General features: G+C 37.3%; 1 protein-coding gene across 3 annotated transcripts in view; it reads right to left on the reverse strand.

Moving 5' to 3' along the window:
* Positions 1-16,562, reverse strand: part of PPP1R21 (protein phosphatase 1 regulatory subunit 21) — a 60,956-nt gene that overhangs the window by 29,051 nt on the left and 15,343 nt on the right. For all 3 annotated transcript variants that reach the window (XM_033419116.2, XM_004264968.4, XM_033419117.2), the window contains exons 6-13: positions 16,037-16,095; positions 14,967-15,061; positions 12,764-12,816; positions 12,125-12,274; positions 9,536-9,637; positions 9,360-9,448; positions 6,877-7,013; positions 1,168-1,260 (exon numbers count right to left, since the gene is read on the reverse strand). In XM_033419116.2, the coding sequence (XP_033275007.2) occupies positions 1,168-1,260; positions 6,877-7,013; positions 9,360-9,448; positions 9,536-9,637; positions 12,125-12,274; positions 12,764-12,816; positions 14,967-15,061; positions 16,037-16,095 (778 nt within the window). The remainder of the gene's footprint in view (positions 1-1,167; positions 1,261-6,876; positions 7,014-9,359; positions 9,449-9,535; positions 9,638-12,124; positions 12,275-12,763; positions 12,817-14,966; positions 15,062-16,036; positions 16,096-16,562) is intronic.

A 16,562-nucleotide genomic window follows, 5' to 3' on the forward strand; every position in this document is an offset into this window, starting at 1 on the left:
CAAACCAAAAGCTGCACAGGAAAAAGGTACCAGTCCCTTGGGTTTTCTATGGACCAGACTAGGTTCTGCAGGGTTGGGGCTGCCTCTTGTCACCTGCCACCAAGACTGTCTATGCAAGCTGTGATTCCTGCAACCAGTGTTAGCTCCAGAAGTACAGTGACTTTTAAAGTTCCTTATAATTGAAGACAAGCCACAGGAAGGACCATTTTCCAGACTGAATGGTAAGGTAGTACTGGGTTCCAGACTGAATGGTAAGGTAGTACTGGGTAATTCCACTAAAACTAAGAATGATTCCCAGTAACAGAGGTTATTATGTGGTTATGTGCCAACCTATAGGAAGGCCCCAAATATAGCCATCTTATACATGCCATCCAACAAAGTTTTAAGTTTTTAAAAAGTATTTTCTGTGAAACCAGCAATTGGTCACTAACTGCACACTAAACACGTCAGTGAAAAATCTAGGCACCTGGACTATTTCCAATAGTCCTTAATAATTGCTCCTGCCCTCCTCTCCTCCCCCTACTCCAACAGTCTTCAAACGGAAAAGAACAGAGGAAAAAACCTGGAAGCCATGCAGAAATATAGATTAAAAAATCAGGACTCAGAATCACATGCTAGGAAGCAAATGAAATGACCGTCGACAAGCATATTCTTAGAAGCACATAGCAACTAAAAACTGACCAAAGCTTGAAGACAGACCTTCATTCCTTAAGGCTCTCCTGAACAAAACAGGACTTATAATGGGTACTCTAAACACAGAAACACACAGGAGGCTACGTAGAAAACCAGGGCATTCTTTCTGGGACCTTTAAACCTTCATTTCCTCAGTTCCTTCATGTTTGGGCTCTAACAAGTGCAGTATTTTGCTAAATGCCTCTGAATAGCATGTCTGGCTTGATAAAATTCATACACCTGCCTTAAGTCAGTGTAATGTATTTTTGGCTAAAGTTCCGGGCACAAGGGTTTCTCTTCAGCACTTTGTTTACCTTCAGGAAAGAAGCAGATGGGAAAAGCAGAAGGCAGTAAGCTGTGCACTTCAACGTTAAGCCAAATGCTACTAAACCTTTACGTGGGGTCTGTTAGCCTTGGCAGTATTTGTTTAAATCTCACTCAGGCAGATCTGAGAAAATGGGACAAAGCTTATTTATGTTCTTTTCCAAGCCTCACCTTTCATGACATCATGAAATCCATGCAGAGCAGCACCAACATTTGTTAAGACAGAACTGTAGTTTGCCCGAAGGAGTCCATCTGGCTCCGTACCTAGGAAACCAAGATCACAAACCTAAGCATTTTCCCAGAAGAATTCACCTGAAAAACTGACAGCCCACCATCTCCCCTCTACTTTTGGGAAGAGAGAGAGTGAATACTGATTGTGATATGTTGAAAATAATGGCTCTTAAAATCATTGTAGACACATTCAGATAGAATGGTGATAATTACAGGGATTTAAACTGATTTGCATCCCCCATGTCCACAGATATTAATGGTTACAAGAATCAAAATTAAATTGCTAAGCAGGATTATGTCTTTCATGATTCTTTTTGAAATGAAAGCCTTTGTGAATTTCACCTTGTTACTACGGAACACATTTCTCATTTTGTGCTTTCCCTACATATTATTGTTTGCTGAACATCACTAAAAACACTATTATTCAAACATCACAGTTCCAATTCTGGCATGACAGCATAAGCAAGCTCCACATACCCACTCACCAGCACAACTGGTGAAAATGATTTAAAAATAACCACTTTAAACTCTGGAAATTATCCTAAGGGCATACAGCAAGTAAAGAAACATTTAATCAAGAAAATCTATATTAACTCAGTAACAATAGCAAGAATCTGTGGTATGTGAACCAAAACCCACTCGGTCCCCTCACCAGTCAGTGAGCTAGAAATCCCAGTCCCGAGGGTGCAGCCAAGAGCACAAGGCTCCCTCTCCCCTAGCTCAGCTGGAGGGCTGCATTGCTTATCTCGCTCTCAGCTACCTGTTGCTGAGGCTAAGTTCTAGGTAAATATGACTCAGGTGGGGGGTTCTCTTCTTTCACCCAGCCCTGACTTGTGGGATGGAGGCTCTACGTGGGCATGGTGCTGCTGGGAATCTGTGGCCCTGATCATCCTGGCCCCAGCTCATTAACAGGAGTTCCATGCTGAAAGAGGCAAGCTGAGAAGCCCAGCGGCTGCTGCCCTACCTCTCCATGGAGTAATGCAGGGGTGTCACTCTGAGAGAAGTGCATCACTGTCATCATCCCCTGCACAGAACCATGGCTCAGAGATTTAACCCAAGGGAGAAACAGTTCTTAAAACAGAAAGCTCTGAATCTCTTCCCAAAGGAATTGACTTAATTCACAACAGACTGTGGAGAAGAAGTTCAAGCCTAGGGATGTTCTCAAAAATAATGGCACTTGTGCTGAAGGTAATTCGGAGGATTCATTGGAGATATAAGGTAGACTGACACCTAGACATACAATAGAACAGTTAGACTTAATTGATATCTACAGGACACTACATAAAAAAAAAAAATAGAATACACATTCTTTTTCCAAGGGCACATGGGACGTTCTCTAGAATAGACCACAAACTAAGACCCAAAACAAGCCTCAACAAACTTAAAAGGACAAAAATTATTTCAAGCACCTTTTCTGACCACAAGGGCATGAAACAAGAAATCAACCACAGAAAGATAAATGAGAAAAAAATGGTTATATGGTGACTAAACAACATGCTACTAAAAAACCAATAGGTCAACAATGAAGTCAAAGAGGAAATTAAAAAATACCTTGAGACAAACGACAATGAAAACACAACCATACAAAACCTATGGGATGCAGCAAAAGCAATCCTAAGAGGGAAGTTCATAGTGATACAGGCCTATCTCAAATAAACCTAAATTACCACCTGAAACAATCAGAAAAAGAACAAACAAAATCTAAAGTCAGCAGAAGGAAGGAAATAATAAAGATCAGAGAGTAAATAAATAAAATAGAGATTTTAAAAACAACAGAAAAAAATCAATAAAACCAAGAGCTGTTTTTTTGAAAGGATAAACAAAATCAACAAACCACTGACCAGGCTCACCAAGAAGAAAATAGAGAGGGCCCAAATAAACAAAATAAGAAATGAAAGAGGAGAAATAACAACCAATACTGCAGAAATATAAAAAAATCTTAAGAAATTATTATGAACAGTTATATGCCAAAAAAAAATTAACAACCTAGAAGAAATGGACAAGTTTCTAGAAACATACAGACTGCCAAAAAGGAATCAAGAAGGAACAGATAATCTGAACAGACTGATCACTAGAAGTAAAATAGAATCTGTAATTAAAAAAAAAACCTCCCTGCAAACAAAAGTCCTGGACCCAATAGCTTCATTGGGGAATTCTACCAAACGTACAAAGAAAAACTTACACCTATCCTTCTCAAACTCTTCCAAAAGACTGAAGAGGAAAGAACACTCTCAAAGTAATTCTATGAAGCCACTATCACACTGATACCAAAACCAGAAAAAGACACTACCAAAAAAGAAAATTACAGGCCAATATCTTTGATGAATATAGAAGCAAAGATTGTCAAAAAAGTTTAGCAAACCAAATCCAAGAACACATAAATAGGATCATACACCATAATCAAGCTGGATTCATTCCAGGGTCACAAGGATGGTTCAACATATGCACATCAATCAATGCGATACACCACATGAACAAAAGAAAAGACAAGAAACACATGATCATATCAACAGATGCAGAAAACACATTTGACAAAATTCAACATCTATTCATGATAAAAACTCCCACCAAAGTGTGTATAGAGGTAACAAATTTCAACATAATAAAAGTCATTTATGACAAACCCATAGCCAACATAATATTAAGTGATGAAAAGCTGAATTCTGGAACAAGGCAAGGATGCCCACTTTCATCACTTCTATTCAACATAGTATTGCAAGTCCTAGCCACAGCAATCAGACAAAAAAAAGAAACAAAAATATCCAAATTGGAAGGGAAGAGGTAAAATTGTCATTATGTGCAGATGACATAATACTCTATATAGAAAACCCTAAAGACTCCACACAAAACTATTAGAACTCATAAATGAATTCAGTAAGGTAGCAGGATATAAGATTAATATAGAGAAATCTGTTACATTTCTTTACACTAACAATGAAACACCAGAAAGAGAAAGTAAAAAACAATTTTGTTTAAAATCACATCAAAAAAAAAAAACCTAGGAATAAGCCTAACCAAGGTGGTGAAAGACTTATACGCTGAGAACTATTAAACACTGATAAAGGAAATCAAAGATGATTCAAGAAAACGGAAAGTTACCTTATGCTCTTGGACTGGAAGAAATAATATTGTTAAAATGCCCATACTAGCCAAAGGAATCTACAGATTTAATGCAATCCCTATCAAATTACCCATGACACTTTTCACAAAACTAGAATAATTCTAAAGTTTATATGGAACCACAAAATATCCAGAATTGCCAAAGCAATCCCGAGGAAAAAGAACAAAGCTAGAGGCATAACCCTTCCAGACTTCAGATAATAATACAAAGCTACCATAATCAAAACAGCATGGTACTGCACAAAAACAGACATATGAATCAATGGAACAGAATAGAGAGCCCAGAAATAAACCCACACACCTACAGCGCATTAATCTTCAACAAAGGAGGCAATAATATACAAAGGGGAAAAGACAGTCTTTTCAGCAAGTGGTATGGGAAAGCTGGACAGCCACATATAAATCAATGAAGTTAGAACACTGCCTTACACCACACACAAAAATAAACTCAAAATGGCTTAAAGATTTAAATATAAGACATGACACCATAAAACTCCTAAAGGAGAACACAGGCAAAACACTCTTTGACATACATTGTAGCAATATTTTCTTAGATCAGTCTCCCAAGGCAAAAGAAATAAAAGCAAAAATAAACAAACGGGACCTAATCAAATTTATAAGCTTTTGAACAGGAAAGGAAACCATAAACAAAATGAAGACAACCTACAGACTGGGAGAAAATATTTGCAAACGATGCAACCAACAAGGGCTTAATTTCCAAAATATACAAACTGCTCCTACAGCTCAATATCAAAAACACAAACAACCTAATCAGAAAAATGGGTAAAGACAATTCCCTGGCAGCCCAGTGGTTAGGACTCTGTGCTTTCACTGCCTAGGGTGCGGATTCAACCCACTGATGGGGGAACTAAGATCCCGCAAACCGCATGGCACGGCCAAAAAAAAATGGGTAGAAGACCAAAACAGACATTTCTCCAAAGAAGACACACAGATGGCCAACATGCACATGAAAAGATGCTAGAGAAATGAAAATCAAACCTACAATGAGCTATCACCTCACACTGGTCATAATGGTCATCATCAAAAAGTCTACAAACAGGGCTTCCCTGGTGGTGCAGTGGTTGAGAGTCCGCCTGCCGATGCAGGGGACACGGGTTCATGCCCCGGTCCGGGAAGACCCCACATGCCACGGAGCGGCTGGGCCTGTGAGCCATGGCCGCTGAGGCTGCGTGTCCGGAGCCTGTGCTCCGCAACAGGAGAGGCCACAACAGTGAGAGGCCCGCATACCGCAAAAAAAAAAAAAACTTGTTCACAAATGTCTATAGCATCATTATTCACAATAGCCAAAAGGTGGAAACAACCCAAATGTCCATCAACTGATAGGTAGATAAATAAAATGTGATATATCCATCCAATGGAATATTATTCTGCAAAAAAAAGGAATGAAATACCTACACATGCTACAACTTGGATGAATCTTGAAAATATTATGCCAAGTGAAAGAAAGCAGTCACAAAGGACCACAGATTATATGATTCCATTTATATGAAATGTTCAGAACAGGCAATTCTATAGACAGAAAGTAGAGTAATGGTTGCTTGGTACTGGGTGGGGACAGAACAGGGGAATAAGAGGGTGATAGCTAAAGTATACAGGGTTTCTTCTTAAGGTGATGAAAATATTCTAAAACTGACTGTAGTGTTGATGCACATGTCTGTGACTATAGTAAAAACTACTGAACAGTACACTTTAAATGGGTAAATTGTATGGTATGTAAATTATATCACATTTAAGCTGTTACAAAAAACAAATAATCAAATCACTACTATAAAAATCATGGTTTTCTTACAAACATCATTTAAACTGAGGTCCATTCAATGGCCTGAAAATACTTTTTTCAAATTAAAACAGCATTTATTTCCCCAAGACTTTCAACCTTTACATTTTGGGGCTTTGTTATGATACAGTTCCTCTAAAAATAGCATTTTTACTATTAACCTTCCCTTCCCCTATGCTACTTGTTGGAAAGTTGCTACGAATTCTTACGCTTTGCCCCTCTCCATTTAAAAAAGAGGAAGGAGAGAAAGAGATTTAATTTTTTTTTTTTTTTCGGTACGCGGGCCTCTCACTGTTGTGGCCTCTCCCGTTGCGGAGCACAGGCTCCGGACGCACAGGCTCAGCGGCCATGGCTCACGGGCCCAGCCACTCCGTGGCATGTGGGGTCTTCCCGGACCAGGGCACGAACCCGTGTCCCCTGCATCGGCAGGCGGACTCTCAACCACTGCGCCACCAGGGAAGCCCAAGAGATTTAATATTTAATGTATGTCTTTGATGCCTGATATTGTACATTCTTAATTTAACTTAATCACATTTACCTCCGTTTTATAAGTGGGAAAATAGAAGCAGAGAAGTGATTTGCCCAAGACCCTAAATGTATAAGGAGCTGGAGGATTTGAATTCAAGTTTTTCTGACCCTCTTCTCACTTCAACACGCCAAACCACCTCCCTTCTCAAGCTTCTTGTACTCTAATTTCTTCAAGTTGAACCATGAGTAACAAACATGCTTACTTGGCAAGGCGAGAAGACCAATGTAAGTCTGCAGCTTCTCAAACACAGCTGTCATCTTTTTCATGTCCTGGGACAGCTCTAGATTCCTGGCTCGTAATGCAGACGTGCAAAGGGAAGCTTCACATTCTTCTTCTAAACTAAGAATGGGCAGATTTTATAAAAGTGAGCATCCTGAACGATTTTCAACTAGCTATAAGAAACCATCTAAATTCTCAAACATCTATATCCAAAGAGAGAATTTACCAAAAAAGGAATTTGATCTCATTTACAAGGTTCCATTTTTTATACCATAATACATACACCTGCTTGCTGCAAACGCCAATGCAGCAAAAGACGACTAAATGGAAGAAAAAATAAAGGGAGGTGCCCATTATCTTTCCATCCTGAGAACAGCAAAAACATGTTTCCCTTCAAAATATTTTCAGGAGAAAAATATTTCATAGACTGAATTCCTAAAGAGAATTAATTACACAGGAACTAGGAGAGAAAATCATTGAGGAACCTTTTTCAGTGTATGTAGGTTCAAAAGTCAAACAGATTGGAAAAAACAATCTATAGGCTCAATACAAAAATAAATGCTTAACATTCATAAAATACATTTTACCATTTTCAATTTTAAATGGTGCTTTGGAAAACTTAATTATAAGGTTAAAAAAACTACATTGACTCTTAAGAGTGTTTATTTAAAATGTGCAGTAATCAAGTAAAATGCTTTTTACACAAAGCTACGAAAGTTATTAGCACAGAATGATAATCATATCCATTCCCTGGACCTTGCCTCTTCTATTTATTTATAGCAAACAGCGTCATTCGGTACTAAGCCCATTTACTACTAATGAACATGTCATCTTGTCAACTAAAGTGGTATTTAAACCAATGACCAAAAAATTGCCTAAAAACATAAATACCTGATAACATAGGGCTGAAGGCATATGGAACAGAACATTCCAAGAATAGGAATCTTAAATCAAGAAAGGACTTATCCAGTGTTTCTAAAAATGTAATAGTGAAAAAATAAATTAAGATAAAATAACAATGCTTAACTGTTTCAAGTAGTAAATACCACTTTTGCAATGGTTCTCTTTTTTTTTTTTAATAGGAGAAAAAAAAATTTAATTACATATGTAGGGGAGTCCACAAAGACATTGAGACTCAAGGGCAAGTGGGGCAACTGAGGCTTATATATGCCATCCTGAGGTAAGGAATGGGATAGGAGCCTGGAGAAGGGGAAGTCACAGGATGATAAGAAGAGCAGATGTTTGGCAATTAGAAGTTTTGCAATGGTTCTTAGAGTCTTTTCAACGTAAGCCAAATCAATAAAGTGTATTCAATTTAGTGTTAAACTTCCAGAGTCAATTTTCAAAAAAACTTTAATTATACTGAACTAAAACATTTAAGGATCTGAATGAAACTGTTTGTTTGTTTCAATAGTTTACTTGTTTCAAAATGTTCATTTGTTTCATTAGTTTGTCATAATTCCCTGATTCCTAAAATTCTGTCATGTGCACAAATCATAGAATTCAGTTACTGAAATGCCTTTGTTAGGTTAGAATTAGGAAATAAGATGGAAATAAGATGGCTCTTAACACATTAATTTTTAATAATAAAATTTCATATTATTGAAAAGCTAAAACCTACTACTTTAGTTTTACAAGGACTTAAATACTATAATTACTTGTATATTTTCAACATCTGTAAGTTATTCATCTACGTATTTCCTAAACCTTATTTTGCAATATACTATACTACATATATGCTCTTATTTCTCCTATGTATTATTATTATTATTGTATTATTTTTTGATTACTTTTTTTAAAGACTAAATCTTAGGATGAAAAGATTTAGATGAATTAGGACTCTTGGTAGTTTTAGACCAAAAGTATCAAAATGTACAAGGAGTATTCTCAAATTTCCAATTACATAAATTATTTTCTCTTGCCTTTCTAGAAATGTTTAAGATGGAGCATTTAAGGCTACTTAATGACATATCCTATGAGGGCTGAAGTATGTACACAAAGTTTTTACTTTATAACTTAAATAAATCACCAATAATAAAAACAATATACTATTTCAAAGAAACCTAAGGATTATAAATTGCAATGTAGAGGTTAACTATTATAATACCCACCTAGATGTTTATAGTAAAAGGATAAAAAATACCCCAAAATGAAATATTTCCTTCAATAAATGTGTCATTCACAATCATTAAAAATACTGGTTCATATTGCATTATGTGGTTATAGTAGTAATCTCAGTACAGAATACTGAAAAAACCCTAGCTGACAAACTACAATTCAATTTTCTTAAATATAAGTTTGTGCTGCTCAAACCATGACTTTCCTTTTTCACAAAAGTCCAAATTGGTTGTGGTGCAGAAAGGTCAGGCAGATCACAAGAAGCACATGTTATTACTTTAGTAACTCCAGCACAGCTCAGATGATACCTCGCAATTCCCCAAGCTCCCTGGCCCAGAGGGTAAGTACCTTTTTAACTGATAAGGAAGAATCTTCCTAAGAAAACATATGTAAGAGGTTAAATGCTCTGAAAAAGTTTTCAATTTCACAGTTGTCTCCTGGAAAAGAAAAAATTTCAAGGTTAATAGAGTCATTTGAAAAAGAAGAGCTCCCATTTCCAGAAGTAAAACATAGAAGAAAATTACCAGGACAGTCACAGTATCCTCAGTAATACTTTCAAATAAATGAAGCATTCCTTCCTCAAGAGGGCGGACATAGGATGCATTTTCATGAAGATACTGTGAGAACTAAATAGAAGGGAAAGAATTGTGAGTTAAATCACTGGAAAATAAAGAATAGCAAAACATTTGTAAATGGACTCGCTGAGTTTTAAACCTAAATTCTTTTGCAAACTTTTTTTGGGAAATCAGGCTTTTACACAGAGCTCCCCTCTAAAATCCTAGATATTATTCCCAAGTCCCCATTCCATTGCAAAATGAGGAACTAGAAGAGGGATGACATAATTAATGACCAGGCATGAAGCAAATGGGGAGGGGATACTATTTACAACACAGTACCAACAGGCCTTCTTCTCTAAACAACTGCTTCTTCATAGGGGTCCCAGTTAAAAAAAAAAAAAGGTTTGATAATCAAAACTGTATGACAGATTTTTGTGTTATATAACTCATTTAATTTAACTCATTTTTTAGAAGCAAAAGACTTTTAAGTACAGTTTCCTATTTTCACTGTATACAATGTTCAAGGTTAACAAATTCCAGGAATGTAATTATCATCAAAATGAGAATATAAAAACTTTTATAACTGTCATGGATACTGTAATATTTACAAAGGACTAATTCAGTATGAAGAATAGATTCAGAAAAAGATTCCCCAGGCATTTAGACAATTGAGAAGCAAGAAGTTAATTTTTCACTTGTGAAACATCTCAGTTTTCTAAATACTGTATAATGGCTCAAATTTCTTTTTCTCCGTATAGAAATGTAAGGTCTCATTTTGCAGATAGGTGATTCAATTGGCCCTACTGCAAACTACACAGATATATGGCCCTGGGAAATTCAGTCTCTCTGGGCTTCGATCTTTAGAGCTGTAAATAAGTTGAACTCTAAGCTCAGGTATAAACGTCTACTTTATGATTCTATGAACAAATCTAAACGCTTTGGTCATCTTTTAACAAATGGTTTCTGAATCTTCAGTAATACAGACTTAATAGAAAATCACATAGGGCCTTTCAGAGGCCAAAGCACCAAGGGTAAAATATTGAGAAAAATAGGAATTCTGCAAAGTAATGAAATGTTTCTATTAAGATTAACGTATTTGATTCTCGCTGTGTGGGCATAATATGGCAACAAGCTAAAATAAAGTAATGGCGGGAATTCCCTAGTGGTCCAGTAGTTAAGACTCAGCACTTTCACTGCTGGGGTCCGGGTTCAATCCCTAGTTGAGGAACTAAGATCCCGCAAGCCAGACGGTGTGGCCAAAAAACCCCCAAAACCAACCAACCAAATAAATAAATAAATAAAATAAAAAGTAAATAAAATAAAATAATGGACAAAAAATCAGTGGAAAAAAATGTTTTTATATTATAGGAAGTATAAAAGAAAATATAACTACATTAAAATGCTGCAGTTCCATTTTCCTTACCGAGGTCATCTGAAAGCTTTTTCCCACGGTGATATTAAAGAGCATTTCAAAGGCCCAAAGTTTAATTTTTATGAACTTCAAAAGATTTGTGGAGTCAGATGAAAATTGATGAAAAGCAAGCATCTGCTGAGGGCTTCCTATGAGTACGGCAGCATGACGACAATGGTAAGAGCTAGCCTTTACTGAGTACTTACTATGCGCCAAGCACTGTTCTTAGCACTGTACATGTATTATCTCATTAAATCCTCAAACATACATACCTGTGGGGTAGGTACTTTATCCTCCATTTTTAAGATGCACAGAGAGGTTAAATAAACTGACCAAGGGGACATAGAAAGTGGCAGAACTGGGCTACCACCCCAGAAGCATGACTCCAGAATCTAAGCCTTTGCTATACTAACAGGATCTGTGGACATAAATACTATTCAAACCCTGGAAATACTGCATGATGCACACACAGACACCAAAAAAAAGCTGATGAGAAGAATCAGGTAAGTAGAGAGTGGCATGACTCACTTCAGACACCACAGTATGGGGCACTTAGAGTTCATCTATTACAAGCCCCCTAATTTCCTCCCTTCAAGATGGCCCCAATAATCCCCACCTCCTGCTATTCTTGGCTCTGAGTAACACCCACCCTCACACACTGTGTCAGGGCCAGTCTGTGTTACCAGTACAATATGGCAAAAGTGGTGGTATGTGACTACGTGCATATTCCCTATGGTTTCCTACTCCATGGTTTTGCTCATGTCTTTCCCTCCCCTGCGGTGAAAAAGTACCCACCCCGCTTCACTCCTCCCATGCAAATCATGCTCATTTTTCAAAGTCCAGTTAAATCACCAAAGAACCTTTCCAGACACTACCACCGACAGCAATCTCCCCTCCTTGATGACCTCATATCACTTACTGCCCAACCACTCACTCACACTAAGGTCTTTAACAACTCCCTTACTATTTCGTTTCTTAAGAATCCCCACGTTTGCCATATTTTACCTTAAGGGTAAAGACTACGATTTGTAGCTTTTCCCATGTCCTCCACAGTACTTGGCAGAGGCACACAAGTGGTCTGATAATTAGTAACAAGTCTCCACGTTTGTTCAGGGCAAACAAAAGGTATCCTGAGTTAAATGTACCTTCTGATTCAATGGAGATATAGTGTCAATGGCAGAATCAACAGGAAAAATCTGAATCCTCTGTTCTGTATAGGTGTGAAAGTTCAGAAGACCCTTGACGAGATCTTGAACAAAAGCCAGGGCCTGCCCAGCGATATCCCGCATCTTCAGCTTTAAAATGAAAAGGATACAGTTAAAGTCAACTATCAAGTTATTACTCCCAAACAACTTTATTAAGTCTGCTTTTGGAGAAACATTTGAATTCTAGTATAATTATTCCTTAATTTAAATTCATTTGCTCCCACTTAGATTTTAATACTACCGTCTAAGTAAATTACAATAGAAAGCCGCCAGCTTTGGTAAATATACCTCTCCACTTAACCTAGACTGTTTAAGTGCAAAACCTAAAAGAAAGGTATGACTCAAAAATCAGTGCATCCCACAATTCAGTTCTAATGTTATCGGACAAGAGACAGCAAAAATCTATATTATTTACAAATTCAAAAAACAGCGAGTTTCACAATTTTTAAGAATGTATGAGGAAAGAAAGTAAAAGTTAAACGCAATGGTTTGGTGCACTAAACAGAGGCCCAAACAACTAATTGGTGTTTCTGAAAAGTTTGACACACACATCACTGAAAATAAAAACTTCATCTTTACCTGATGTCTCCTATTGTGGACTGGAACGTTCAGAGCATTATACTGACTATATTCTACAAAACAAAAATGGCTGTTCATTAAGTCATTTTACATTTACGAAAAAAGAGCTTAACTGAGAAATAATAAATGCTCACCCCATTTCCCAGCTTCTCTCCCCCTCAGCCCCTTCCCTTCCTGATCACTGCAGTGCACTCTGCACAGGCCTCTTTGTACTATGTACCCCTCATTCCCACCACTCCCAATAGGGGGGCTCATCCATCCCAGTTGGGTCAATCAGTTGGTGCATCAGTTTCTCTCCCCAGATCTAGGCTTTTATTCACAAATGTACACATCAGTAGGGAAAGAGATGCACACCAATCTGTTAGAATATTAAGCCACAACAAAGTTACCGTCAACATCTTTCCCATAAACCTGCTCCCCGTCTGCCTCTTTGATTTCTGTCAGCTGCACCACATCATTCCACCACACTGCCTCCTGTTGCTCCCTTGCCTCCCTGCATCTCCCTGACAACTCAGGCTCCAGCCCCCAACACAGCACACCAGGACTATCATCACAACAGCATCAGCCCCCTTCTCCCATTCCAGGGTAGTCTGCACTCTGTTGCCAGATGAACTTTGTGAGTGCACAAATTTCACCAAGACATTTCCAAAAGCTTCTGCAACAACCTACTGACTTGCAAATTAAGTCCCCCCAAGCCCTTTGCCCAGAACTTGAGGGTCCAGCCCCACCCTCCCTTTCAGAACTTACCCATCATTGGCCTCCACATCCCACCCACTCTGGCCTCCAGTCATACTTAACTAATTACTGCTGTCAGACCCTGACAGCACCTTTATCCTATATAACCACACTCCATGCAATTCCCTGGCTCATTCTCCCTCACCTCTCTTACCAATAAAACCTACTTTTGCATCCTGGCCCAACTCAAAGCACACTTCTTCCAAAAGGCTTCCCCAAACAACCCCACCAGTAGTAATCATCCTTACTCTGAAACCCCAAGAGGTTCTTCATGGAATAGCTTAGCTTATATTTTAGATATTTCTCTACCTTATTTCTTCCCTACTGGACTATAAATTCCTTGAGGGTAGGTAGAGATTTTTGTCTTATACGTTTTTGCATATCCTGTGCTCCCCACCCATTTAGACTTTCAGTAAATAATCTCTAAATATTTCGGAACTAAAAATAGTAACCTACTTGTGACATGGTAAGAACCTAAAATAGGGTGACAACTAGTACTGGAAAAGAAAGGATAAACCCAAAGAGACTCAGAAGGAAATGATTAGAACCTGATGACTAAGGAATAAGGGGAAAATGAAATGCCAAGGTTTTAAGTCTAGTGGATCAAAGTATGCTGGTGCTATTTACATTAATGTAGAAAGCAGTAACAGGTGTTGTTTTCAGATGAATTTAGGTTTTTGATATAATAATGACATATGCTGATTTCAGTGTTAGAGCAAACTACTATTTTTCTTTGGTGTCTTTTCTTCCCTCTTTTTTTAGGTCTTCCCTAAGAAAAATTGAGAAGAAGTCAAAAATTAATTTCAATGATATAATTGTAAAAAAGGAAATGTGTACTAATTTAAATTTAAGTTTCCAGATCAAAACAATTGTTTTCTTTGTCTTCAAGGTTTAGATTTAATACCTGTCTAAAGGTTACAAATTTGGCATCTGTTATATATGTAAGTTGAGTTTTCTTTTTTTAACTTCTTTTTCTTGCTCTTGGCTGTGTAAATTACCAGACCATTCCCAGGATGAGCAGGAAGCAGGGCTTACCCAAGTCAACTCCCTAACTATCTCTGGGGATTGTCCAAAGGGCAGGAGATACCAGGCTAAGAAGATTCACCTCCCACCCATCCCGCTACTCCTCTCCCACCTTGCCGCCCACCATGATCAAATTTTCTTGTACAAATATTCAGGTACTTTATGTGAAGGTTGGTTTTCACCTTGGGATATGTTAAATACATGCAATTAAAAAGTGTGGCTTTGGGCTTTTTCCAAGAAGCCTAGCTTCAGAATAGTTATGTGACAAATTAAAATCTCCCTATGAAACATGAAGGCCAAAGCTGATCAAAAGGACAAAAAGAAAGCAACCCTCTGTTAGGCCAAAGAGATTTTCTGCCAAATAGATTACAAATTATTTTAATTAGTTGGCTATCATAAAGAGGTTCAGAGTTGCAAATAATGGAAAACTGTACATAATACCTACTTGTATCATTAAAAGGTACTTTTTCATTGATGATTGATAAGGATTCCTCTAATCTACTTGACAAATCTTCATGAAGATTCTTTAACTGTAACTGACTGAAAGAAAAAATACAAAACCACATTATCAATAGACAGTAGGTCATGATTTGCTTGTTACCTCAACAGCTGGTACCAGGCTTTCAGAGGATGGTACCTGACATCTAGGATACCCTTGGTAGTAGAGAGTTGTTAAAAAAAACAAATGAAGATAAGAAAAATACTAAGCCTTGATTCTAAAGCTCCTGAGACTCCTGTTGAATGACTGGAAGTTTCAAAGAATTTATCACAGTCCCAATATCTTATACAATTTTAAGTTTATCTCCCCAAGCTCAAAATAATCTTAGAGCCATTTCAAACTCATAAATTTTCTCTTTCCAACACATAAATATTTGTCCAAGTATTATGGTAAACGTTTTTAAAGTATTAAAGCGTTTTTTTTTCTCTTGAGCTGAAAATCTGATCATTTTGGGTTTTGATTCAATTAAGACCATAGATACACCATGCATGTTCAATGCAACTAAACTGAAAAAATGCACTTGATTGATCTTATTAAAACCTAAAATATGTCATTTATCAAATAAATGTTGGTGCATGCTCTTACTACCTAGAGATAAGTAATATTTTAAAATGTAAATATCTCCAAATTATCAATAGATTGCATAACCTCATTTTATTTAAAATTATTTAAAATTAAAAGGTTGACACCATGATCATTAGTCAGTTTTCCTGACTAATGAGAAGGCCTTCTCTTTAGAGTAGTCTAAAACAGAAAGGACCCAGTCCTCAGTACTGGAGCCCCAGAATGCCATCTGCCACAGTCCAAAACATCTGCAGGCTGAGGACTAACGCACAGGCCACTCTACGAAGAATTCATAAGGTCCCACAGATAACAAAACTGAAAAGGACCGTGGAGACAATCTACTCCTGTCTCATTGCAAATGTGAGAAAATTAAGACAGAGGAGCTACTACACCAAAACTCGGGTCTTCTGATTCTCACTTCAGGGCCCCTTGGAATTCACGTTTCCACATACCATTCTTCTGTCCGAAGTCGACATTCCTTGGCCTCCTTTTCTAGAGTCTGAGATTTTACCTGAATTTTAGAAGGAAAAAAAAGCACAGGGAACTCTACTCAATATTCTGTAATAAACCTATATGGGAAAAAAATCTGAAAAAGAATGAATACATGTGTATGTGTAACTGAATCAGTTTTCTGTATACCTGAAACTAACACAACACTGTAAATCAACTACACTCCAATAAAATTTTAAAAAATAAAAAATTTAAAAAAATAAACTATGCCAAACTATATTGTTTGGCTTTCCATTTTGAAATCCTGCAGGTAGAGAAAAAATTTTTCTACCCTTTTTTTTATTTTCTGGTTTTCCCCTATAAATTTTATATAGCTATTTACTTGAAATTGTGTTCAATTTGCTAGAAATGTGGTGTGACAAATATAACTAACCAAAATTATATGCATATCGGTCTGTCAAAAAAATAAAAAGAGCAGAGGGCTCAGGCCACAGATGTGAGCTCGCTGCGGAGACGCTGCAGGCAGCA

The sequence above is a fragment of the Orcinus orca genome, chromosome 13, assembly GCF_937001465.1.
Source record: "Orcinus orca chromosome 13, mOrcOrc1.1, whole genome shotgun sequence".
Taxonomy (NCBI): Eukaryota; Metazoa; Chordata; class Mammalia; order Artiodactyla; family Delphinidae; genus Orcinus; species Orcinus orca.